Genomic DNA, 27,396 nt, shown 5'->3' with positions numbered 1-27,396 from the left:
GTACCCGCGACCCGCCCTCGCACCGTTATATACACTACATTCAGCCACGGAAGTGCATCTATCATCGACGCTTCGGTTGATGTGTAATTTCTTTTTTCTCCCGTTCGATCGGCTAAGCGTCAGGACCCTTCGATCCCTTGCCCCTCCTACATAGTTCTCGTTCTGCGTTATGTTTCCGTTTATTCGTGAACAACGTCATGTGGTGCATTAATTGAACGCGGAGGTGTGTACACGCGCGTTACAGGGATAGGATACATGCGCATCTGAAAGTACACGATGAGATTGGGTGTGTATATATAGCTGAATGACGCTCCGCCATGGTGCATCCTACAGCCATTTGTGGTGTTGTCTCGTTCCTTTTTGATGGTTTTCGTTAATTTTGAAAAAATTTTCTACCACTGCGGCGCAAACCGCCAAATCTGTTGAAGAGGGTTGCCGTTACATGTTAAACACACACACACACACACACACACAAAACGTATAGGTAACGCGGTGACATACAAAGTACGTATTAATAATCAGCTCACGTACCCTATGGACGACGGCGACAACTTTCGGAAACAGAGACAACGTCACCGACGGCTGCGGACCTGATGTTACACAGCCGATCACCTGCAGCTGCTGTCCTCATGCCGGTTTTGGGCTTCATACTTATCATACATATATATGTATAATGCATCTTCTCTCGCTCGTGTGTCTCCAGACTTTTATGTGCTTACATACCTGTATGAATATACATGTACGTATGTTTATGTGGCGATCGATCGGTATAAGGTTTGTACTATATATGTGTGTATACGCACCGCCGCGCTTTCCCCTCGATTATCGATGTAATTTCAATCGGGAGCTCCTTCCCCTCCTGCATGTGTACAACATTACTCCTTCATTCTCGATCCTCATCCTTTCTTCTTTCGCTTTCAGGGAGGTATGCGTGTTGTCTGTACATGTGTACGCACATAAATATGTATACATGGCTGCGTGTGTACATTGTAATTTGTGCTCGCTCGGACTGAGTAATTGCTCCCGCGAAGAGCCGAATTTGATTGCGTTTGTGATTCGAGGAAACGCGGGCAAGTGGTCACCTTCCTTCGCTCGCCTCTCAAAAACCACTCTCGGCGGGTCCTGTAGTCAATTAATTATATATACATGTATAGGTGCACGATTCAAGTGCTCGGAATAATACATCATCATGTTGACGGAACTCTCTGGGTGTTGATGTTTTGCGCTACTGTTGTACTTGAGGTGACGTTCGAAGTACTACATTTTTTGAAGAAAAAAAAAAAATGATGAAGCCACTGATTGACCTGAAAAAGAAAAAGTTTCAGTCGTGAGTTTCGATACTATCACAAATATACAGCAATAACATTTTTTGACATACAATACAATCGTTAATTATTTATCAAACGCTTATCAACGCACTGTATACCCACTTGTTTAGTAAAATATCGTCCCCAATTACTGCACGCAAAAATCGAGTAAGTAGTAAATAAAACACGCTCGCATGGATTTACACATGGGAAAATACATAATTACTTCAGAGAGGAGCCCCTAATTAATCTATACAAAACGATAATTCACGTGAATTCCCATACCCCCTTCTCTCTATCTTTGCAAATGCAAAAAAACTACATCACTCAGAAACATTACCTGCCGTAAACTCTCGCGGGTGCCAGAAAAAGCACCCGCGCACTACTCTCTCAGGTGACGTGACATGTATGAGCGCTCGGTGTATGTGTATGTGTGTGTGCACGTCAGTGCAAATCTGCAAAAACAGATTTTCAACGTTATACCCACTCACCGCAGAGAGTTACACAGAGGGGTAAGAAAAACCTTGCCGATATCGAATTATCGATCGAAAGAAGAGGGGAAGCTTTCTGGCTCTCTAATGAATCCTCGGGAGACGTACGGGCGCTATTTGACGGCAATTACTCGCTTACACACATACACATGCGTCGCCAGAGGAAGCATATACATGTGTATATATAAACTAGCCAGCTTGGAAAATGACACGTTTTACCACCGTCGCGGCCTGTTCAAACAGAGGCTATTTTATGTTGTTATAGGAATATATGTTGATTACGTTTGCGCTCGTCTGTAGGATACAGTATACTTGTATTTATGGTTGTCGGGTTGTTGAGACTTGCTCTTATGCTCTACAGAGTTTTGTTATTAAGTACTTAAGTACTTACTTACAGGGTTGAAGGGCTTCTCGTTAAGTTTGCTCTCGACAATTTTCATTGTAGAGTTTCAACTCTAGGGTGATGGCTTATTATTTAACACAACCCCTAACAAACTTCAAAATTTCCAAGGTGATGACTCAATTTTCACCGATATTTCGGAGTTTGTTTACAATTGAAAAAAAAAAAAAACATTTTCAAATGCGAGTTGTGTGGATCCGCGCCATCTAGCGGTATTTTCACGGCTTTTTGCGAAAAGTCAAATTATCTGTGTTTCCCTCTCCAGAATTTCCAGAATCACCACCTCCACCGCTTCATGTTCCCGTTCCCTCATGAGGAGTTCCCTCAGCGTTACACGCGCGCGATCCTAAAATTTACACTCAGCGCCATCTAGCGGTATTTACATAAAAAACATTAAAAACGATATGATATAAAATGAATACCGCTAGATGGCGCTGATCATGCGCAAAAAAAGACGATAAAAGCACGTGTTTACACTGGCTACTCTATACTGCAGCATTCTGCAGTCCTGTATAAACATGTTTATATTATGTTTTGGATGGGTCGTATGAACAAGCTGCTGTGTTATTAGAAATAATCTACTACAAAATTGTTACCAATTCATCAAAACTACCTTATTTTTCAAATAAATACAATATGAATTTATTGCCAAAATCTCACCACGAATTCAGCAAAGCTGATTACTGGAACACTTTTTTTAAAAATAGAGGAAACAAGGCCTTTGAATGGTGAGTTGTTGTTTCACCTGTTTGCTTTTACAATTTTCTTAACCATTACTGATTTTTTCAACATTAAAATTAAGGTATGGTGAGTTTCTGGAACTCAGTAGTTATTTGCTGAAATACATCAAACCAAACGACGATATTCTCATAGTTGGCTGTGGTAATTCGACCCTCGGGATGGATCTGTATGACGCTGGTTACAAGTTAGTTCACCTTTTTTTTTAAGTTAAGAACAGAAGCTTTTCTTGTGACTAGTTTTTGTGATGCGTTTTTTATGTTTTAGAAACATTGTAAACATTGACGTATCACAAGTTGTCATTAAACAGATGGTAGAGTTAAATAGAGTTAAAAGGCCAAGTTTGATTTTTGAACAAATGGATGCAACAAAAATGACATTTGTCGATGGAAAGTTCAGCGTCATTATTGACAAGGGAACATTAGATGCACTTATGCCTGACAACGATAAAGCCACTGTAGCTCTGATTGATACATATCTTGCGGTATGTTTTGTAAAGGAGGAACTTTTAATATTATCATTGTAACTTTGTTAATGATGTGATTTTTACAGGAACTCAAAAGAGTACTTAAAAATAGTGGCAGGTACATTTGTATATCTCTGTTACAAGAACACATTCTCAAGACTCTGGTCGCGAGTTTTTCTTCATCCTATGCGTTTCGCGTGATACGCTGTCACGATGCAGAAATGAAAGCTAGGGAACAGGGTGAAAGCACAATGCCTGTATTTATGGTTGTGTCAACAAAATTCATGAAACTACTTAAACCGGTGTGTATTTATAGGTATACTTTTCTACGTATTTAATTAAAAACGCTATATATTCATGAATTATTTAAACATGCTGTTTTTTTGCAGATATTAGAGTTAGTTTTAACAGAAGGTCCTCCAATAAGAATTTCCACTGTTGAGGAACTGGTTAATAACGTAACAGTAACCCAAGATTCTGCATCAGTGTGTAATAATTTATATAAAAGTAGTGTGGCCAATGAAGGAGAAGTTTCCCTTGATTTGTACAGACCTGGTGATAAAGAACCGAGATATACCATGTATGTGTTGGATCAGTTGAAATTAAAAGAGAAAAAAACGTATGCTGCTTTTATTGTACCACAAGGCAGGTAAATATCGAAAACATAAGCTGTTGCATTTTAAAGAATGATTCGCTACGTTGTACAATACACTAAACCATTTTAGGGAAATCGACTGGTTGTTTAGTACAAAAGAAGGAAGGCAGCAATTGCTTAAATCAGCTATGTTTGACCGCCTGATCATCGTGACATTAAAACGTGGTCAAGAATATGAAAATCTCGATGCTGTGAAAAGTGAACTTTCGGCGAGTGTGAAAAATTTCGCACCAGCGAGTCTTTCCACATCACAAATTCCTTTTCTGTCGTTATCGGGACCGGGGATTGGTAAAAGAAAAATATGTTACGAGGGAAAAAGTATCATAAGCGGCTCTTTCGTTGTTGAAGAAATCGAGAGTGAAGAAGGATTATTCAGAAGATTGATATTTTTGGATAATCAATTTGTCGTTCAAAGCGAAGCAAAATTAAAACAAGGTAAGCACTAAATGATAGAATAAATTTCATTGCTGTCGATAGTTTTTTCATAGTATTACTTATTTAATTATATTCGCAATATTTTATTTCTCGTACACATTTGAGTTCTTAAAAATAATTTATTGGTAGTTAGCTCACGTTACAAATTATTGACTTAAATGGTTTATTGATCTCAGTAACATCTAGAAGGAAAAAATTGAAATACGTGGTTGATCCAGATTTTGTCGCTTGTGAACATCATATTTACATGACGTTAGGCTTAAAAGCAGCACTGAAAAACAAGGACAATGGGGAAACTGTGATAATTGGTCTTGGTGGCGGTGGATTGTGCACTTTCATTCGTAATTATGTTCCACAGGTATTGTCAAAATAATTTTTTTTTTCAGTTTTCTGTACTTCTGTGACTATTTTGAAACTCTTTATCTTCTATGTTTTCGTGCAGGCAGTGGTCACAGCTGTAGAAATAGACAAGGCAGTATTAAAAGTAGCTACAGAGTACTTTGATCTCGTTCAAGATGCCAAATTGAAAGTTGAAATCGCGGACGGTATAGAATATTTAAAAACATCATCAAATAATGGTAAAAAATTCAGTGCAATACTCTTTGATGTGGACAGTAAAGATCCCAGCATCGGTATGAGCTGCCCTCCAAAGCAATTTGTTGAACCTGATATGCTTAAAACTGTACAAAACTGTCTCACAGACGATGGCCTTTTTATTTTAAATCTTGTGGCAAGAAACGAAAAACTTCGGAATGAAGTTATTTGTAATTTACAGAAGAATTACAAGTTTTTGGCATCTTATAAATTGGGAGAAGATGTCAATGAAGTTATATTTTGCTCCAGAAATGAGAGGAATCGCAAGGAATGGAAAAATTTGATACAAGAAACGGCTACAGAACTTAATGAACGGGCAAAATCTAAAAACCCAGCTTTTGCACAACTTTATGAAATTACTTCGTTATTGAATAATTTAAAATTTGAAACTTGAGTATAAAATGTATCTTAGTGTAAGCACATAAATTAACAGATTTTATAGTTTTTGAAAAAAAAAATTTTTACAGCATTTTTTAATTGGCCCTAAAATGTTGTGCACTGATTAAGTTAATAGTATTGGGTGGATACTCTGGATAAAGTCAGAAAAAATGCATGGTATTTTGACTAGGATACGCTCGAAAAAGTTTTATTCAAAAACAACATTTACTGGAGCAAATCTTTCTTACAAAATCAATAATAATAACATTATAAACAGGTTTCATCAATCGCTTATCATCAAAAAATGACAAAAAAGGAGGTTAATAATTGCTTTTTTAAAAATCAACCCCATTCACATCGTTTGTTGTGTCAATACTGTTTTTCACGATTTTTTACTCACTATACATAACACTATGAACATAGTTGAAAAAACCAAAACTTTTTAATTTTAATGAAGTCATATCTACTTGTCGCAAAGATAGATTGTAACTGAAATACAAACAGGTGATGTGATCAAACCCGCTTTCAAGTAAACCAAAGAGAAAATAGGTCGTTTTAATTTTACAATATTACAGTTTTATTTACTTATTTATAATAAGACTTTTGCATACTCCTAATCATTGTATCACACTATATTTGAAAACCATATACGCGATCAACGACGTGCACTTACGAAACTAGTTTTAAACTATTAACTAAGAATTTACACAGCCAATCACCAAAGTAGATATTCAATATCTTGTCGATTCTACAATAAAAAATTTACACAAATGTTAAACAAAACAGTCTGAAAAAAAGAAGGTAATTAGTTGTGTTAATTCCAAGTTATACGACCAGTTTCTATAATCAGAAACTTAATTTGGCATATAGTTTGTTACAATCTTAACTGCCTTACAACGAAGTAATATACGATGTGCGCATATTTTCAGTAACGCAATGATTTTTTATTTAATTAAAACTTTTTAACGCTAGTATTTTATTACGAAAAATTCTCTTTTCAAGATCAGATAAATAAAGTACCTGCTGATCTTTATTTTAGAATATATGTATTTATAAAAATATAAATTTAAATTAACGAATAAACCCTATGGTTTCTATACCTAGAAAAATATATAAGATATTAATTAAACATAAATATGCATATAAATTAATAGTCAGTCTTTGCGCTTGAGTGAAAAAAAGGGTGTTATGAATCAAGCATTTAGAGTAAAAACATTTTTGTTGACGCAATAATTCAAGAAACTTTATACTTAATCATAGGAAGCAAAATTGCTTCACTCAAACTCAAATGACTATTTGCTTTACCTACTTACTTAACTAAAAGACCATTTAAAACTCTTTTAATAACTAACTAAACTAGTATGACTAATTTATCAATCTGTAAATGCAAGCAATCAAGAATCAAGAAATAAATGTCTTGATTGTATTTAGTAACGCCGTTGTGATCGAGCCTCGTTTGTTGTGCCTTATTAATTTATGTGATTTATCACAGAATGCGTCTGACCTGACTGACATGTAAAATTTTACAGAATCTATGAGAAATTAACTCTCTTTTATACAACTTTATGATAAAGTACATACATTGCATAAATCATCAATGCTCATTCCATTCCAATCGTCAACATGAGTTACTAACGTCCACCTATTTTAGTGCTATGTAATTTTAAAAAATTCCCACTTGCTCCACATAACTTTTCAACCATATAAATAGATAAAATGCATGGACCAGCTTTTGCCGTTGATTATATATTAATATTGTCTTATTAAATTTTGGTGATTTAGCTTGTTGGTTGTCGTTTCTGAAACGCAAAAAGCAAGATTTTAATTTCTAAGAATTTATGTAAGCTCGAAGTAGACTAAAATTTAACAGATGAATTAATAAAAACTACTAAAAAGCTACAACTAGTTGATTATCAACATACTTTCGTGAATTTTGCGATTACGATTTTTATATTTTTTAAAAATTATTTTACAAGCAGAATAAATTTTAAGTTTAATTTTTTTTTTTTTTTTTTTTTCTAATAATGACGGCATAATTAAGCTTACAATAAAAATGTTTCTACACTTTGGCATAAGCAAGCTAAAATCGAGCACCTTTTGTTTTATTTTTTTATTTTTTTTATTTTATAATTACGTTATAAGGCTACATTAATTTTAGAATGGCACTATGTTATTAAATTTATTATTTTGCAATCCGGGCACTTGATAGTATGAATTTTTCAATTGTTTTGTTTTATTAGATGTACTGATTTCATTAAATTTTTATGTTACCAAAGTAATTTAAATTGCTGATTTTTGAAATAATCTTTTATTATTTAAAGAAAAGTAATATTTTACGAAGCATAAAACAAGGGTAAATAATATTTGTTACTAGTACGAAGTGAAAGATCTAATGATAAATTTAAAAACAAATTTAACTTTCTAACAGTTATTATTCATCTTAAATGGTTTTTTTTTTTTTAATTTATTTCCGTACGTTTTTTAACAATTAAAAATACGCATATTAAGTCGGTTTGCAACAATGTTTTCTAAATTTAGTGGCAGTGAGTTTCATGAAATTTAAAGAATTATAATATCCTGCAGAAATAACCAAAAGATACATCTCCTGCAATGAAGTTATAAAAAATGTTGTACAAACAACCAACGTAGACCAAAACACTTAAAAAAAAAAAAAACAATTGACTTACATCAAAAATCCTTCTAACTGGAAACAACAGTAGCTTAATACACAGCTTTCTTACACTCACTAGCTTGCAATCACTTACACAAGTATCTCTCCTCTCTACGTTCTTTCGATACATCTAAGCAATCTACTATGTACACAAGCACGCGCTTTCAAACAAAAATTACTCAACAACAGTAAGATCAGTCTTAGGCATTGCATAAAAGCTTGGTCTTTTACTTTAATCAAAAAAACTTTTTTACCATTCTTTTTATGCCACTAGTTCGCTTCTTTTTATTCGTCGGTGTAGCACAGCTACTTCTCGATTCGTCACTTTCCTCCATGAGTCCATTTGTCGTCCTTACGGAATCATCCATCGCACCGTTTGTTATTTCAAGTACCGAAAGCGAGTCCTTTTTTTCATCGGACCGCCTCTCTAACGGCTTTATTACGTTCTCGTCGAGACTTAGGGATACTTTTTTACCGCTACTACTGCCCATCAGAGCCATTCTTTTGTTTCTCGTACCCAAGGCTGTTTTCATGAACGATGGTGATGATAATTTTTTACGCAAACTACTGTACATACTAGATTCCTGAAAGTAAAAGAAATTATTTATGTAAGGTGTCGAGGACTTTTCAAATTGACTAATAAGGCATAAATACCGGTTTAACGGCTCCTTCTTCGAGGGTAGACGTCGCATTCGAGTCCTTGAGACTCCTCGACTCAGTACTCTTCATCGAAACATCATCACCCTCATGTATGGCAAGAATCTTTACCTTCTTATGAACTAATGACTGTTGCTGCTGACTCTCATCGAAATATTTAATAACATTGTCAGGCGCCGACTCGGGTCTGTCCTGTCTTTCCAATTCTAAATTCGCAAGGACATCTTTACGCCGATTGTTTTCCATAGAGCTAATGGCGTCACTGGCTGAAGCGCTTCTCGAGTGCAGTGGTACATTTAAATTCGCTCGACTGCCGCTACTAGTTTCCTTGACAGACGCCGTTCGCAATACAGCTAGATCCTTTTTGCGTTTCTTTTTTTTGCTATTTTTAGATGTACTCGCCGTGTTCTCGATCATAAGCTGATCGTACGTTCCCTTAACCTGCGGTCATTGATTTACATAAATTTAATAATTTTATGCTGTGAGAAAAGGACGGGCTTTATAAATGTAGGTAACAGTATCGAGCCATATTACTTTGCAAGCTTGCCCACTAAAGCTCCGACCCTTCACCTTTTACAGCCAAAATAAAACTGTCACTGCATTGGAATAACAAGCGCGGATTTGAAAGCAGTAAAATCAAAGTGCATATTAAAATACAAACCTGTGACGCGATCTCGCTAGGCCTACGTTTCTTTGTCTTTCTAGTCAGCTGGTTGCACTTTTGTTTGATAATCTCGTAAGTCTTTCCCTGCCGGTTGAGCGTTCGGACAGCTCTGCCTTCATCTTTTTCATCCACGTAATCCGCGTCATCGTCCACTCGTCTACAGTACGATATTATAAGAATAACTAGAACGACCTCGACTAGAACGAAGAGTCCGTGCTGGGTGAGGGCCGATATATCAAAGATCCGCCACCAGCTGTTGCGCTCGCTGATGAGTTCGTCAAGAAGCTTAGTTAGAACGGTTATTTCACCACGCAGGGTCGCGACTTCCTCGAGACGCTTGGTATGGCGCTCTTCGCCTTTGCGGGACTCCTCGTTCATAGCTGTCATCGCGCGTTCTAAGCTACGTTGCATCTCTTCGACTTGCTTTTTGTAGCGACGACTCAGCTCTTCGAGGTACTGACTGCTCAGCGACATGTTACGCTCCAACGTCTAAAATTACGAAATCGTTCAAGTTTTCGAATACCCTATAAAAATAAGTAAACTATTTGAAAAAACTCACCTTGATTCTATTCGAGAGTCTTTGGAACACGGACTCTTTCTGCTGTGGCGTGCCAACGTTGGCAGTAGATTGCTGTCCAGTCAAGGCATCGTTTTTATTGGCATTGCCGTTACTCTGAGCACCTTCCACTTCGAGATCCTTCAAATCGAAGCCTTCAAAGTTGACCTGCTCTGGGGACACTGGTTTTGCTGGCTCTGGGTCCACCTTTTCTTTTACCTTTTCGGGCTCGACTTTTTGTTTCACCTCCGTCTCATCATGTTTCGATTCTGTTTTAGAGCCAGTGTCAGTTTTTTCGCTCGATGATTTTGAGCTGTCCGTAGAGCTAGGCGCTACTTTCGAGGATGACGCTGCGGAGGATAGCGATGGGACTTCTCTGCGTTGCGAAGATACTGATTCTTGCGATTCCTCTCGAGACTTTAGCGAGGAAGAACTTTTAGTAGTGACGGGTTCCGATGGTTCCGTCGTCGGCGGCGTTTCTATTTTGTGCACGCTGCTGTCCTCCAGCACTTGGTTCATACTTGACTCGAGATTCGGGACGAACGACGGTACTTTTGCTTCTTCGATTGTAAGCGTCGTTTTGGTAGGCTTGATCTGCAAATCATACGTTTTTTAAATTGATGTTATTTAATTTCAATACCAAGTGGTGGAAAAATGCGAAGCTCTTGAGAAACGCGAAGCAAACCACAAGAAAACCATTCTAAAAATAAATCCGTATTACTTGTACCCTGCAATGTATCAGATTACGTGAGCTAAAACGTTTTACGATACACCTGAAGCGCACACGCACACACACAAAAAACACTCTTACGCATTGAACAAAAAGACGCAACTTGAAAATTAAACAGTAGTTTGAAAGTCTCAATAACCTGGGTGACGAGGCTCTCGCTAAGGTTAATACTTCCAGTCGGCAGGGAATCCAGTTTTGACTTGAGCAAACCGGAATCGGTGAGCTTGTCTCCGGAGCTCGTTGGAGGCTCGGTAGCTGTACTCGTCTGCTTCACACCTTCTCGGTCGACCTTGCCGGGGCTCGAAGCAACGGGCACCGGGACAGTCTGTTCGCTACGCGTCCTGTTGGGCGTGTAATCGGTAAGTTGCGGCTCCTGGTGACTCGTATTGGCGAAGAGACGCTGCTCGCGTGCCGCCAGTATGTTGCACAAGGCTATTATGTAGTCCGGCGTGAAGACGGAGGACAGGAAGCGCGCTCGGAAATAGTACTTTGCGGAATCCTTGATCTTCCGGATCTTGGTTTCGTCGACGCAAGCTTCGTTCACGTAGAGCACGTCGGTCCCAGAATCACTTTCGCACAAGCGGCTCTTGGCGAGGGTTTCCCGAATAAACGGCAAGCTGATCAGCGATTCGAGATAGTGTCTCTTGCAGCTAATCAACTGAAACACGCGACCGAAACGTTTGTCGTCGCATCCACGGCAAGCTATGTCGTACATGGGCGTGCCACAATCGTTGAGGCTCGCGTCTTGGAGCACGTCCCCGCTGATGCTCTCCTGGATCTTGGTGATATTATTCACGGTGGGCCGAAAGTCCGTACTTCTGATGAGGATTTCGGCACCCTTGCGAAGCAACCGCAACGCGGCAAACAGAGGATTGGAGGATACGCTCGCGGATTGCTCTTCGTCCACGTACGCGACATCCTCGGCATCCTCGCCCTCCGCGCTGCCATCATCATTTGTATCACCTAGAGATGAGAAATGCACGAAAACCGTACATGACATACCGACACGAAAAATGCTACGGTTCGCAACTCGTAAGAGGATATAGAACCGAATAACAATTAAGGGAGAGAGATTTACCTCCAGATGCCAGCTCGGCTCGTCTGTTGTCCGTCTGGGTGTCGGATTCGGTTTCCGTCTCCAAAACCTCGAACTCGCTCGTCCCGTAGGCCCGAAACAAGCTGATCGGGCAAAAGTGCTCGGAACCGTAGTGCGACTGAAGCTCGACCTTGATGTATTTACCGAAGAGCCGTGGCTCGAGTACGAAGCTCTGCACGTCGCGCTCGTCCCGCGCCGTGAACTGTCCAACGAGCGTCCAGTCACGGGTAGGGAAGCGATCGCTCACGTACACGGACAGGTCCTTAGGCGACGAGCTGAACAGCTCGAAGTTTGCTGAAAAATGAACCAATGATTAGCGAGATTTTAACGTGAAACGGTAACAGTCTTTGGTTTCTACTATATATATATATATATATATATATATATATATATACTTACCGAGGTCGATTTTCCTGGCCTGTATGGCCTCGCAGAGCTCGACGGCGAACCAGACGCGCGTCGTGCACGCGTTCAGCATGTACTCGTCGCGCGACGAAACGAGGATGTTGCGCGCGTTACTGGACTCCGGAGTGGCAGCCACGACCTTGGCCCCGCAGTCCGGTGACGCGTAGTTTTTCGACCGCATCCGTATACCCCCGAGGCCACGGACCGGCACACCGTTTGCCGTTTGCACCGATGCGTTCGGGTGTGCTGAAATTTTTTTGTTCATTTATTTATTTTTTCAGCCGTTCTTTTTTTTCTCATGCGTTTGAATTGTGTTGAAATTTATGTTGTTTTCTAACAATTGCCCAACACAGAGAGTTAACGATTGTTTAAAAAAAAAAAAACCGCGTTTATAGTTCATAAAATTATTTCACCAGCTCTATAAACCAAAGCTCAACAAAAAATACCTACAAATGCGTTAAATCTTGTAGCCTTTTTGAATTCATTTTCTTGTTTTCGCTTAAATGGTCAAACAGTTGATAGATCTGTCGATTCGGCTGTTTATCAGATCCCCATTTGCATCGTTATAAAACATCATACATAAATAAATTATGTCGTCCATCGCATCGGTATTGATCGGTTATATATTTAGCCACAACCAATCGACTGACAATTAAACACGCAAGAATGCAATGCAAACATTGAAACAAAAAAAAAAAAAAAATGAGTGATTGTCGGATCATGTTTTGCAAAGAGATAACAAGCACGTTTTGAAATGGATATACGGCAAAAATACTGTTTCAACCAGTTTGGTATGAAAAAAAAAAAGAAAAAAAAGCTTTTCAACCTGAATAAATGTGTATTTTCTAATGTTTTCAATCGATAAAAATGTCCAAGCCGCAACTCGACGCGAAGATAATGTACCAATAGAAATCGGATCGAGTCGGAATTCCGATTCGCGAGCCACACATGCTATACACATAGACCACAGTAAAAGAAACAAAACGCGTACAACACACACGCAGCAGAGCGCAAGCTCTTATCGACTCTCTTTCGCAATGATTACAGCTAGTTCGCCCACACATGAAAAAAAGCCCACGCGTCCCCTCTCTGGTGAAGGAACCAAATGGAAACTCACTCTTTTTCTTCTCAGCTTCCTCGACGAGGCGTTTCTGGGCCCACTCGTTGAACGAGGGCATATCCTCGTGAGGCTCGCTGCTGCCTGGGCCCGTTGTAACGAGGCTGTCGAGGATGGCAGCCGTGCTGTCGTCGGCGCTTCCGGTCAGCTGCGCCCTGGCTGCGCTGTCGTTCAATTCCGGCGCGGTAGTCGGGCTCTTGGGCCATTCTCTCTGCTGATCCTCTGTCTCCTGTGGAGATTATTGTACTGTACTTTTCAAACGCTAAGCGTGCTAAAACGTATTTAACTGGTATGCGAGCCAAAAAATGGTATCACAGTCAATAATTATTTATGTGAAGAGGAATTGTAAAAATTGTTGACGTTTGATGCTTGATTATAAAAGGTTGCCCGAAAATGTTTATGCTGAGTAACGATTTTATGATCAATTTACAACGGTTTTCGGGACTCGGAGCGTAGAAAGCAAAATATGGATTAATAAATTACTTTGTCAAAAAAAAAAGGGTATGATACACAAAAGTTGTATTTCACTGTGATCTGCAACCATTTTTGTTTATTGGTTTCAGAGGAAATCCCTAGTAAAGTTGTAGCAAACTAAACATATCTTTTTGTTCTCCCAACATTGCGGTACCTACAAAAAGTACAGAGGGAACACAATTTTCCTCTCCAATAACAAATGATCTATATTATTCTCAATGTAATGTATCAAGAGGATACTGGTCCAAAAAATTTGAGATCAACACGATGGATGTATCTTGACAGCCGATTAATAATAAGATTAACAAGTTCTCTTCGTGTATACTCTACGGAACAGTCACGCACGAAAATCATTACATTTCAACTATTTTATCCAAAACCGATCATTCGCGTACATACACTATCGCGGCAAACTCATATACATAATATAATTATAAGATTGTAAGTTTTCGCACATCTTATCCCATTAAAGGTGTAAGGGCCAATGACGCAACATCGCGTTTTTTGACTTGGAGAAGGAGAAAATGAACTCACGAGGTGGACCTCTCGAGGCTCGGTCCGCTTCTGCTCGGCATCCCCGGGCCTCTTTTGCTCGGCCCTGACCACGACGACCTCGGCTTCCCGCTCCTCCGTTGTCTCGTTGGTGCCGTTCGTCCCGAGCAACTCGGACAGCCGCACGAGGTCCGCCAGCTCGTCCTCCCCCTTAATCGCTGCTCCCGAGGACGCGTTATACTCCGAGCCATCTGTCGCCAGACTCGCCGCCGTGTCCGGCCCGAGCGTCAGGATTTCCGGGTGCTCGCCGTCGGATATCCTGAGGAGGAAACAAAGGTTTAGGGACAAAGATAAAACCAAATACGGTAAAAGTACCGATGCTGGGACGCACTTTTTGATTCTGTCCCAATAGTGGAACAGTCAATAACTAATAAACGTTTAAGAATTTTGTCATGAAATAAATTAATTTCAGGTATTAAAAGTGGTGTCTTATCATATCAATAGAACTCATCATCTATTTTCAATTGCATTACAATAAAAAAAAAAGTTTTTAAAAATAGCTGTTTCATTATACGTACAACTCAAAACATAACTTCAAATTTTAGATGTCCCATTGGTGAAAGACATAGATTCCATTGAAATAACATGTACGTTTCACCATTGGGACATCGCGTACCACTATTGGGACATGCATTTTCAATGGTGTTTCGCGTTAGGTACAACATGACGTAGTAAGTTTTTATTAATTGTAATTATTTCTTGCTAAGACAAAATTATAAAAAAATTGTGTGATAAGTAGGAACACAAAATATATAAATAACAATTTAAATGTTCATGTTATCTCCTAGATGTGATTTTATATGAATTTTTAAACGAAATTTTACCAAAAATCGTCCCAGCATCGGTACTTTTACCTTAGACGCGCTGTGATTTTTTACTTTTCCGCTAAAACAAACGGTTACAGAATTTGTTGGTGGGCCTATATATATATATGGTGGATCTTTTTTTTCCCGGTGTATAATATACGATTTTTCGAAATAAATGTCCTTTTGTCCTCAATGGAATACTGTCCCCCCCAAATAATTACCTAAATACGAATAACGTAAAAATAAAACGTGCGTCGGACTTTAAATCAAATGTAAAAGTAACGAACAAGAGCAGTGTGATTATATTGAAATCAAAAATAGGTCACGTCCATTTTTTGTTATTAACGCGAAAAAATATTACATTTTTCCCCCACCTTACACGTACTGTTTACGAATTTCCATAATCGCACGAAACAGCTAATCGAATATCCTTATAAAGATAAATTTTCGCAGACATTGGCACTCGCAAAAATATGCAACAACTATAATTAACATGCCCCACAAAATATGACACTTTGACGCAGTAGGTGTTTAGCTCTCGCGTCATAGTCGCTGTCCAACAATGTATCAACTTGACGAGACGTGTATACATATTATATAGTCGCGAAAAGGGATGAATAAAATGAAAATCCCTTGCGCAACACGGAGATGAATTTGCTTTAATATGCGCCAAAATTTATTTTTAATCCAACTAAATACGGAGGAGGAGTGGGTATATGTAAAATCTACTTTCACGCGTTGGTAATTAAATTTTTACCACAACACGTATACCTGTAGGGGTTCAACTTGCGAAAAGCAACACAAAAATAGTTTATTGGATCTTTCGGTTTTATGTTTTATGTCTAGGATTTTGTAGTGCACACGTACTTTTTACAAATTTTTTTTTTTTTTTTTTTTTCCTACAAAGACTCGACCGACGAAACCGCACGGACAGAGTAGAGAGAAGAACAAAAACGTCGCGTGAAATAATATGCCAAGGCCGGTATCAAATTGAAGAAGCAAGTGCTCGTACAAATGAATAATTGAGAGACGAAAAAAAAAAAAAAAAAAAAAAAAAACAGAGGGAAGGTAAGAGATGAACGACACGTGTGTGATGTATACGGTTTTAGATCAAGGAGATATACAAGGGAAAACGTACGGTGTTTGCGTCGAAATTAACATTTAGCGTGTTAAAATGTGTTGTAAACAACATATACTTGCAGGGACGCGAGGATACATTTTTTTATTTATTTATTACTGCACCTCGTAAAGGAGAAAATGTTTTGTGTTAAGAAAACAAGTGTTCGGGGTACACGTTTTACGACGCAACAAGACACAGTTGGAATGGCTTTGGCGCCTCACCAGAACCTATATTAAATATAAATTAATATGTAGTTGATGAAAAAAAAAAAAAAAAAAAAAAAAAAAACTTTCCTAGAATCATTTACTTTAATTTAATGATAGAATATAAATGTGTCCATAATCTTTATGATTAAACGACGGGTAGAATAATTGATAATAACTAATTGATTTTTATTCTCATAAAGCACGTACGTATATACGAGACGTCAAGCAAGTCAATACAGAAGGAGTATGCCACGTGTCGACGAATAAGTATATTGAAGAAAAAACAATTTTTATTTTTTCTTCTAATTTATTCTACCTTTTGCGACGACATGCTCAAAGATCGATACCAATTAAACGGATAGATGGAAACCCGTTTAAAATAAAATCGATAAGAGCAAACGAAAGAGTCGAGCTTAGTGTGTTGCACACGTTGCTGTCGTTGCGTTTTTACTGTTTTTTTTTTTTTTTTTTTTTTTTTCTTTACTTCAAAGTTTAAAGAAAATTCTAACGAAGAAACTATCATTAATATCAACTTACATCACTTATGAATTATGATAATACATGAAGTATTAATTATATATAAAAATGTGCCGATGACAAGCACTTGTAAGTACATAATAATATTATGTATGATCAGCTTGATGGACGTTGTTTGTGGGAAAGATTTAACAAACAGAGTAATCAAAGAAGAAGAGAAAGCCATTTGTTTCGAGACTTCCGCATGCCCTACGCGAATAATGCGAATGCGCAGCTCAAAGTACCTATACCTACATATAGCGGGTGGTAATCAGATTACGTTGAAGTGGTTAATTTACTGGCATGACAGTGTCTGTATACATACATATTTTTTAAATTCAACTGCGATAAATACCTACGTATTATTACTATTGGGATATCTCAAAAGTTATGCCGGAACAGTTGACGTATAATATACCTTGTTATGCATTGTATCCATGACATAAACAATTCAATGCAGTGTTCAAATGTTACTCGATGTAACACAGGTGTTGCGATGTTTCTTTTGGCAAAGCCATCAGATACAAACGTTGTTACATCTGCTTCGTGAAGTCTGTATACATGTTTTTTTTTCATGTTCTGTTCCGTTAGATAAAAATAAAATGATTTTTTCAATGATGGAGGATACATTTTTCTTTGCAAAGTTAGTAATTTTATCAACGATAACAGCGAAACTTATTTAATACGCTATGATGACGTATACTCAAAAACAACAAAAGAATATAGTGTAACGTCCGAGTTTTTTAAGTAATCAAATTCGAGTAGCATCCAAAAGTGCGAATAAACAGTAGAGAAAAAAAAAATTAGGTCCATTTGAAGTATATAGTGTGTGCGGGAGGGAAGGGCCACGTGAAAACCCAAGTGAACCCATGAAGTGGAGCGTTACGACACCCGCCCACGTTTCGCCTCGTTGAAACGTGTTTTCCATCTTAATTGAGCCTCCCACACCCCCCTCTCACGCCCTTCTTTCTTTCTTCCTGTTTTTTTGAGCAAGTCTATTGATTACTCCTGGCGTGTTTTGTAAGATTATACCTTACTCGACCAAATGTAATACACACACTCAAGCGATACACTTGCCGGTCGACAGATAACACGAGCATATATACATATTGTATACTTGAACTTGAAAATTGTCTCTTTATCTCGAACTTGCGCTTGAAAAGTGACCACTTGTGTCGCTTGCGTTTTCTGTTATATATATATATATATATAATAAATAAATCACATGTAATGATTCGTTCTTGGTAAATAAAGAAAAAAAAGTAGGCTCTTTGTAGTTTACAAATTTCGTCTATACTTCGTAGGATGTGCACTAAACAAATTACACTAAATTTCGGTCTTGCTTTTTAGTAGAAAAAAAAAAAAAAAAATTTGAGGTCACCGTACAGTAGCGTCACCACAAAAAGCCGTAACGAATTAAAGTCGACGGCTAATTACGAAAAATTCTAGCTCAACACACGTGTCCACTCTACATGTACGTGATGGCGGATGATGCAGGGCACACATGATGTACGTAGGCCATCGCGCATCGCCAAGTAGGTGTGCCTGGGGGGAGGGAGTATTTATGAATTACGACAATTGCGAATCAAATGAAGCACTTGAGGCCTCGGGAAAATATAAGTAAGACAACAAGAAGTCGTGACGAGGGAAGGGGGAAGATGATGATCAGGACAGGCCACCATGTCTCGGCGTTTACATTCGACAAGTGGACCTAGTTGACTTTCTCAGTCGTCGTGAACTCGGTGAAGTGCAGTGCCCGAGTAAGGATTGTTGTTGAGTTTTTGTTTTCATCGAAGAGGAGAACAATGGCCGAGGAAGGCGACGGCAGGCACAATGATTTTGGAAGAGTTAAGTCGGACTTCGTGAAGGTGGTGACGAAGAATCCGAAGAAAACGTCCTTTTTCGTCTGCAAAGCTATCGAAGTGGTTAGTAAAAAAAAGCGGTCTTTTTTGCTTGATGAGAAATATTAATTGCGATCAAGTTTATACAAACTATCTTTCAACACCTTTGGCAATCCACACCGTTAAATTTTGCCATCGGTGTCAAATTTACAATAAACGTGTTGCGGTTCAACTAAAAATAACAATTTGATCATAAAAAGTTTTTTTTTACATTTTATACGTAACGTCATCTTTTTATGAGTGTAAGGGGCGATAATTTTAATTTCACAAAATACGAAAACTGATATAAAAATTTGCTACCATGAAATGTGTATTTCATCTTAAAAATCGCTTGCATCTGGACATGTAATGAACGCATTGACGCCTACATGGAGAAGAAACATTGTTTCAAAATTGTATTTTTCTAAAATAAAGAAATAAAAAAACAAAAAAGTTATGAACTGTTTTGTTCAACACGGCGACATAAAATTTGAAACTAAATGAAAATTTTTTTAAAAATACGCTTTTTTCACGAGCTGTAAAATTTTTTAAAAATTTTATTGCAACTCCGCGTAATAAAAATTACCATAAATATCTTTAGCGTGAACTGACTGAAAAATTGTTTTCTTGATTGTACCACATATGAAAATTACATCTCCCATATGGTGATTTCGAAAATACGATTTGCAGATTTTATGCATCACCGCGATATGCCTGACCAACAACCCATTGGACGATTACAGAATCCGCCGGGATTTTCTCAACAGTTTCACCGACATCGAGGGAGCGATTGTCTTTACGTCGCTCTACGGTTTCACACTGACAAACTTGATATTCGTACTTTCTAGCGTTCTCGGCGACAAGCTGCCGAAGAAAATGGTGAGCAGAATTTTTTGAACACGATTAAAAAAAAAAAAAAAAAAAAAAAAAATGGCCACACGTCGCTATAACGTATCATCTCTTGTGTCCACAGCTGATGCTGTTCTCGGGCGTGGCGTCGAGCCTGTGCTGCATAGCCGGCGTCATACTGATAATCGAGTTGGACGAGAACACCATCATGCCCCAGGAGATTCAACTCCTGCCCAGCGGGATTTTCACCATCCTCGCCTCGGTGACGTTTGCCCTCGAGACTCTGCTCACGTACAAATACGCATAACGCCGCCACATAAATATATTACACGCATATTCATGTATACCCAGATTTGATACGCCGTTCATCCAACTATATATTACATGGTTGCTATCATTTCACGTCAGAATACTTCCGCTGCTATTTACTCATGTACTGTTTCAGGAAGTCCTGCTCGCGTTTCTTTTCTTTTTTTTTGTCATTAGGCATAAGGTTTTTTTTTAAGAGCCGGTAATTGTAGCTTTATCCGTAAAATCGGTATGAATAATTTACCATCAGAATCAATACGAGTACAGGACCTTCGCTTTATTGTTACCAGCGCGCTGCCCAAGTAGATTGTAATTTTTTTTAAGTATTGAATTACAGTTATGAAAAATTAGGGGATAATATTCAACAACGCGTGCCATTGTTTGCAGTTTTTGAAAAAAAAAAAAAAAATCATTTTTACATTCAATGACGCGACTGATTGATTTATGTGGCAGCCACAGCTAATCATGAAAAAGTGTTTAAAATAAAAAGAACTTTAATGACCCACGATTCGTGATGGGATTGTTGTAAAAATAAGCCATCTACTATTTGCCGTGTTTGGAAAATAGGGTCACCGACTAAATATGGCAAAACAAGTTTATGTACTGGTATTTCTTACCAGCATTATATGGAGCAAGCTCGTCGCGTTTCTTTCCATTTCGCGAAAGAACCAGATTTTTGCAATAAAAACATTTAGCGACTCGAAGACTAAATGAACGAGGTGTCAAAATATAATGCGCAGTGTAGTTTTAATACGATATCCAAAAAATAAAAGACAATTGTTCAAGTATTCCTTTCTATCTGTACCATATCTTGAGTATTCCCTTTCTCTTAACCGCATAACTTTACTCATCCCCCAAACATCCAACTTATCAAAAATCCCACGCTTATCTTATCGACGAGTAAATTCGCCGTTGCCTAATATAAAGCCCTGTCACCTCGCGATTTCGCAACGTAAACAAAAGAATAAAAAATAAGTGCGCACGACTTTCGCATTGTTGTTGCGCCCAGACGGTTTTAATCCGGCCACGTATGTATACTTATGAAAACGGACAGTGTACGTTGTACGGTGGAAAAAAAAGGCGACTGGCCAATCGATACAGATTAAATAGCCTCTCTTGACGAGGCTTCCTCAGATCGCCCGCGACCTAGACACCGCATTTTTTTCCTCTCTCTATTTCTTTTCGACACGAGAGTGTGCATATATATATCCCCCAACCGCCCAGGAAGGGTTTCCAAACAGAACCGCATACACAAACGCGCAAAAAGCTAATTACTGACGTAACTGGGGATACACACACGACGAGCCGATTACAAGATCTGTGTGCGGCGATTTTAAATCGATGCAACACACGTCAGTGGTAACGCGTCGTTTACGTGTGCGTATACACAAGACACCGCCATCTCTCTTCTCCCTCCTCTCTCGTGGGTGATTGCTGACGTTTTGGAGAGAGATTACGAGTGTTCTTTTTTTTTTCGCGACCGCTGCGCTATACTTACTACGTTCAACGAGAATCTCTTCAAGTTAATAACACTTCTATTTATGGGCGCGTGTTTCTGTTTACTTGCACGCGAGATAAGTAATTCATTCAACGAACTCTCGATTGCTTCAAGTATAGTTGTGCATACATTAAAATCAGATGGGGATTTTTTTTTTCCGAAGAGATAATGAATTTATCATAATTTTAGGACATACGGAATTTCCACTTACCCTTGAGATAAATTGGGTTGCTTGCTCAAACTTTCCTTGAGGACGTCTATTTCCTCTGGGATTTTGGGCTCTTCGTTTTTGTTTGCGGTTTCAAAGCTTGCGGAAAGCGGTGGAGAAAAATCCTGAAACATCAATGCAAATTTGAGGATTTAAATTGTTAAGCAGTAAAATTTTTCAAATATTTTTTGCAGAAACCGAAAACTAGGTTTGTTTATCAAAATGTTTATGGAAGATTAAAAAAAAAAAAAATTATTTTCGTACACCATATATTTAAAAATTGTAAAAATAGACTTACTTGATAATTTTGATCTCCTAAATCAGACTTTAGGGGGGAAAGAATCTTAAGATTTGATTTTGCGTGGTGGTCGGTATCAAAGTCATTCTGTATGTTCTCCACGATGGATACATTATCCTCTTGCAAAAGGTCTTGATTCCTGTCAGGACCAATAAATTTATTGGACTGTACATTTTCAGAAGCAACGATTAAAAAAAGCAGTCCACTGAAATAAAAATATGTATTTTTCATTCTCATGATATTAAATGAATATTAACATTTTTTTTTTTTTTCATTCCAATTAATATAACTGTAAATTTATCGTTTTGTTAGACACATGGTTAAGGTATATCCTGACTTGCTGAGCATAACTGTAAACACAATTTTTCTCACATAAAAAGTAACAGTTTTCAAAGAGTAATAAGCAATTTCAGGTTCTAACTTTTACACTTGAAACAACATACTAGGTATTTGTTGATCACTTGTAGGAAAGCATTTCCTACTATTGATAAGCAATTCATATCTGAGAATATACTCTGTAGCAGTTTGTTCAACTGAACAATCATCTCATATTTTACCAACAAATACACCTTACACATTTGTCCTCATCGAATTCGTTAAAAGTGGTATCAGTTTGAAAAACCCCCAGTCGAAATTTATGCACATGCGTAAAATTTTGCCTATTATCAGTAAACAAGAAACTCGTTTGATGATGATATCATCTCGTCCTCCCTTCGTCGTGCAGCTTGTACTGCAGACGACGACACGGTCCCTTTAAATTACCGTGAAAACAATGATGCACCTCTCACACTAAAGGGCTTGCATTCTTAACAATCAAAGTACTTGCCTCACATACAATAATCTTTAAAAAACCTAAAGATGATACTGCAAAAATATTGAAAAAACAAAAAAAGTCTGACGCAATCTTGAGGCCCTACATTACAATACATATTATACAGGTACAGCCGGTAAAAAACGCAGATCAGCTTGCGATTTCTCACCTAGAGAGCGCAGAAACCAAGAGCAGCATCCAGTAGACGTACGCCACGTGGAGTCTCATGTTTCCTCCCTTACTTTGAGGATGGGCATCCTCGAGGGCGTTTTCGCGCCCCTTTTGCACCTGCTGCTTTATTAGCCTTCCCTTCGTCTTCCACAACGTGAAAATTAACCTCTAACAGCTACTAACTACACTGTACACCATAGAGCACACACACACGCGCGTGCATTTGTTGTTTGTATTCCACGGATTTTCTTGATTATTCTTTTTAAAAAAAATTAAGATGGGTAAGGAAATGTATAAGAGCGGATGTGCTTGCGTGCAACATCAAACACGACACTAGCGGCGACGCAACTCACGCAACCAGTACACAAGATAAGAACACGACGAAGGAGCGATTGCAACTGAAAATCTGCTAAGGCTAAACTACTACAATTGTTGTACCGATGATGTGGCGTATTCGCATGACGGCGACATTGGCGACGCGATAAAAAGAACGCGAGCGATGATGACGCACAAGAAAAATATGTACTGGCCGGGGAACTACGAGATTAACGAAATATCTTACAAATAATTATGCTGATATAAAAATATGTGTTTGCAAGTTAAAGTTTGAAAGAGTGAGCGTTGCAAGGTTAACACACTTTGAAATGTTCGAATCGACAAAAGGGCGCGAGAGAGAAGTCATTCATCCAATCACAGCCCTCAAATTTTTTATGTAAATCGGTCCAAAGTGTCCAAACAACCCGGCTCTCTCTCAACACACCGGATATCCCAAACCCCCGGAACGGATTTTGCGAATTGCGAGAGAGCTGTTACCAAGCTGTTGGTACTATGATGTTACAACAACTAACTGCAAGTGCATGAAAAAGATATTACCAATAAGTACTTATCACTACTTAACTTATTATTAGTGTAGAAACTCCAAATTCAGAGTAATGTAACATGGAAAAATATCCATATTATCTATGACTTTACCTACTTTTCTGGGTTAACAACTTTTGTTTACTCTTTTAACTTTTTAGAGTATACTTACACTAATTGGACTTTGGACACTATAGATAGTATTAAATATACTTAAAGCACAATGTTGATGTTTATATTAGAGACGAAAATGGTAATACAGCATAGTTCGGAATAGACGTTAGAAACGATTGTCTCAAAGCTGCTGAGCTACTCTAAACAAGTGCTGGGGCTGATGTTAATAGTTTTAATTACTGGATACACACCTTTATACTGATACAATGTCAATTATGGTATGAGAGACGAAATGACCATTTGATTTCTTCTGGAGCACGGAGGAATGCTCAAACCTGGCAAACAATGCCATTATCCTACTTTACATCAGTCACCTCGCTTCGGATTGCCATCAATCATCTACTTAGTGAACTGTGATATTGATATCAATGCATCAGATGAAACTGACGGTAATTATTTTTTATTGCATCATGTTATAAAATGCTGTAACATAGAATTTCCCAAAGAAATCATACAACGAGGTGTGCAATTAACCAGGATGGATTACATTGCATCTTATTTTTCGAAAAAAAGAATCACGATATAAGCCAGGAAAATTCAAAAGATGTGACTATTCTGAGCTAATTAACTTTCAATTTGGCGTCTTATCCTGAATTAAAAGATTCGAAGTAAATTTGATAAAACCAATTTTTATAGTGATTACGATTACAGTGGCAAAAGGATCTTCTGTAAATGAATTGGATATGGTTTTTATTACTGGTGAAAATTCACTGAGCAAAAAGATTAAAAAATATCAAAACGAAACGAGATATTATTATCAAGATATTACTTTATTTAATGTTTTGACTGATCAATTTGAGAATCAGACTTTTTTATGCTCGTGACAAAGACTTCTGTGGAAAATTAAATACAATCAATGTAGAGAGAATGTTTGAATTTTATTATTTTAACGTGATAAACAAGTTCAAGAGAGCTATATGCTTGGGCATGAATTAATGCAAGAATCGTCACTAATTTTGCTCAATATATTCAAGTCAGTGATACAATAATACAATATACTTTGTCGTTTGAATAAAAATTAAATACCTATGCTTGTAACAACTGGAATATAATTATAGTAATGTAAAATTAAATTTTGGTAAGCAATATCGTAATTGTTATTTTCATTCGAGAAAATTATTGTTTTGCCTTTTTATTTAAATATTCATGGCGTAAGCGATTTTTTAATCACCCCATCGAGAAATCATTTAATTTTAAAATTAAAAAATGTTCAAATTTTGTCGCATTATCAAATTACATGGTTAAAAATTAAAGCCAAATGAAGGTGTCAACAGAACGTGTGATTCCCAAGTGGGTCACCCATTGGTGTACCTATATACTATTCAACGCTTCTTGACTTTGATAATCGGGACGATAACCGGTACGCGTATTTTTATCGCATAGGTTGACGAAGCCCGTCTTTTTTTCCACAAATTAGTAAAAAAAAAGTAATTTTTTCTATCGTCTTGAAAAGTAATACCCGATCTTTTGGAAAGATAATAAGTAATCGCCACTAAGCTATTCCGTAAATTGCATGGAATTATTGAACGCCCAATCAATTTATCGCGACTTTTTCTGGTGTATAGGTACAACGCGATAAAAATAATTAATAATGCTTGGGTAATACTTCCAGACCGTGTTAATGTATACTTACTGCTCATTACTACATGATATATATGTATACATATATGGTGCACAAACAAATACATTTTATCAACAGAATATAATATGTATAGGATATTAAGGGAAATCAGTACTTGCGACTGTTTTCATATTTATCATTAAACATGTACGTACATGAAAACATTTAGTGTTGAACATAAATATGGAACTGCTTATATAAAAAGTTATATACATGTAAGGGATTACATTGAGTACTTATGACATAATAACTTAATTACCCTTATAATAATGGACAGGAACAACATAATTGACAACACTTTTTCAATTGAGCATATATTTTATAAATATTAAAAAAAAAACCTTTTTTTGTTTCATTCATTAGTAAGATTAATCCCAGGTACAATTTTTTATTCCGAATGTATTAATTATATATGTCTGCTCGTTGCATCCGTGTACCATACGAATTAATTAAGCGTACAATTAATTAACGGGAAAAAGGTTTGTAAAAATTATTTTCAAGGAAGGCCAAAAGAGCACTTATAACGAACAAAAAAATTAATTTTCCAAAAAATCCTGAGAGCTGTCGGTTAGGGAAACGCAGACAGCTCATTTCAGCTGCAGCTTTCGGCTCACACGCGAAGAAGGCACGGATGACAGCACACATCCGCCTGCGTGTGCGCTATTTACAATATGTGAACCATTACCTATATGCTTGCGAGGGGGAAAAAAAGAGAAGCGTACAAAATTGAGAAGGAGGATTACGTCTGTCTCTCTCTCTCTCGTGCCCCCCATCTCCCTGTGGGGGATGTGCACGTTTACAAAAAAGTAAGAAGGGGAGGTATACATATACATGTATATACGTACGTGTGTTATTGCGCATCCCCTATTTCTCGGTGTGTGTGTGTGTGTAAAAATTATTAGAGGAAGAGGGTGAGCCATATCATTTTTGCCGATGCCTGATTTTTAGGGGAGAGAAGATTTCATTCGTCGCTCTACAATACGTACAACAATCCCTCGTACAAATTTTTAATTGAAAATTTTTACTTTAATACATATATATATATGCAACCCAAACATTGTTCCAACAATTGTAATTTGTAGAAGTACACAACGTGCTCCCATCGGTTGTTCAAATATTTTTGCAACTTTGTACTTTTGACTTTTTCTTTTTTTACTCCTTATCACAGCGTAAGTATTTGCTGCTCGTTTGTAATATTCATTTTTAATCGAGCATTAATTAAAAATTAAATCGTTTTTCGGTTGGAGCCATTTAAAAGGCATTATTAGTTTGTAATTGTTTTTTAATACATGCGTGTCAATCAGATATATCTCTCGCTCTCTGACCAACCATGTATAGTCACCCTTCATTAACAAAACATTTGCAACAAAGACAAATCAACGATAACACAACAATTAAATTATTATATGTTATTCAAATTATGTGTATTCGGTGGTGTGAAAAACATATTTATATATATAAATTTTTCTTAAAATATCCAACGAATTTGCGTGCGAAATATCTTACCGAGTATACTTTACATTTTTTTTTTAAATACGCCCAACGGGATACGGCGTGATCCACTTTTGCGATTGATAAAACTAAAAAAATATATAATAAGTGATCCAAGTGACCAAGTACGATATGTATAGGTGAATGCAAACACACCCTAAACACTACTTTATATTTATACCCTATAAGCATAT

At 37.4% G+C, this 27,396-nt stretch overlaps 3 protein-coding genes across 6 annotated transcripts; 2 read left to right on the top strand and 1 right to left on the bottom strand.

The window, feature by feature from the left end:
- Positions 1–2,701: 2,701 nt before the first annotated feature.
- On the top strand, positions 2,702–5,501 carry LOC106647011 (eEF1A lysine and N-terminal methyltransferase homolog). Of its 2 annotated transcripts, none has more exons than XM_089594055.1 (8): positions 2,702–2,926; positions 3,001–3,123; positions 3,204–3,420; positions 3,489–3,704; positions 3,792–4,051; positions 4,128–4,492; positions 4,711–4,850; positions 4,935–5,501. In XM_089594055.1, exons 1-8 carry the CDS (start codon positions 2,835–2,837, stop codon positions 5,478–5,480), a joined length of 1,959 nt encoding a protein of 652 aa, XP_089450181.1. In that variant the 5' UTR covers positions 2,702–2,834; the 3' UTR covers positions 5,481–5,501. The 2 variants fall into 2 exon arrangements, with proteins under 2 accessions (XP_089450181.1, XP_014218736.2); XM_014363250.2 differs by having other exon boundaries at positions 4,669–4,850.
- A 155-nt stretch (positions 5,502–5,656) lies between these two features.
- On the bottom strand, positions 5,657–23,426 carry LOC106646959 (SUN domain-containing ossification factor). 3 transcript variants are annotated; one of them, XM_089594051.1, is made up of 13 exons: positions 23,057–23,426; positions 22,077–22,281; positions 21,782–21,903; positions 14,369–14,645; positions 13,361–13,589; positions 12,238–12,489; positions 11,821–12,132; positions 10,882–11,705; positions 10,016–10,606; positions 9,454–9,945; positions 8,790–9,233; positions 8,390–8,719; positions 5,657–7,263 (listed from the first exon to the last, which is right to left on the bottom strand). In XM_089594051.1, exons 1-13 carry the CDS (start codon positions 23,113–23,115, stop codon positions 7,243–7,245), a joined length of 4,158 nt encoding a protein of 1,385 aa, XP_089450177.1. In that variant the 5' UTR covers positions 23,116–23,426; the 3' UTR covers positions 5,657–7,242. The 3 variants fall into 3 exon arrangements, with proteins under 3 accessions (XP_089450177.1, XP_089450178.1, XP_089450179.1); XM_089594052.1 differs by having other exon boundaries at positions 13,361–13,586; XM_089594053.1 differs by lacking the exons at positions 5,657–7,263; positions 8,390–8,719 and having other exon boundaries at positions 9,186–9,271.
- On the top strand, positions 18,755–20,238 carry LOC106647037 (uncharacterized). The gene is made up of 3 exons (XM_014363287.2): positions 18,755–18,959; positions 19,605–19,793; positions 19,888–20,238. The coding sequence occupies exons 1-3, from the start codon at positions 18,840–18,842 to the stop codon at positions 20,068–20,070; spliced, it is 492 nt and encodes a 163-aa protein (XP_014218773.1). The 5' UTR covers positions 18,755–18,839; the 3' UTR covers positions 20,071–20,238.
- Positions 23,427–27,396: the final 3,970 nt, after the last annotated feature.

The sequence above is a fragment of the Copidosoma floridanum genome, unplaced genomic scaffold, assembly GCF_036245765.1.
Source record: "Copidosoma floridanum isolate Cflo_tuat_1 unplaced genomic scaffold, Cflo_Japanese_pri ptg000020l, whole genome shotgun sequence".
NCBI classification, from domain to species: Eukaryota; Metazoa; Arthropoda; class Insecta; order Hymenoptera; family Encyrtidae; genus Copidosoma; species Copidosoma floridanum.
Note: the sequence above shows the minus strand (reverse complement) of the source record. Positions and strands in the feature narration are given on the sequence as shown.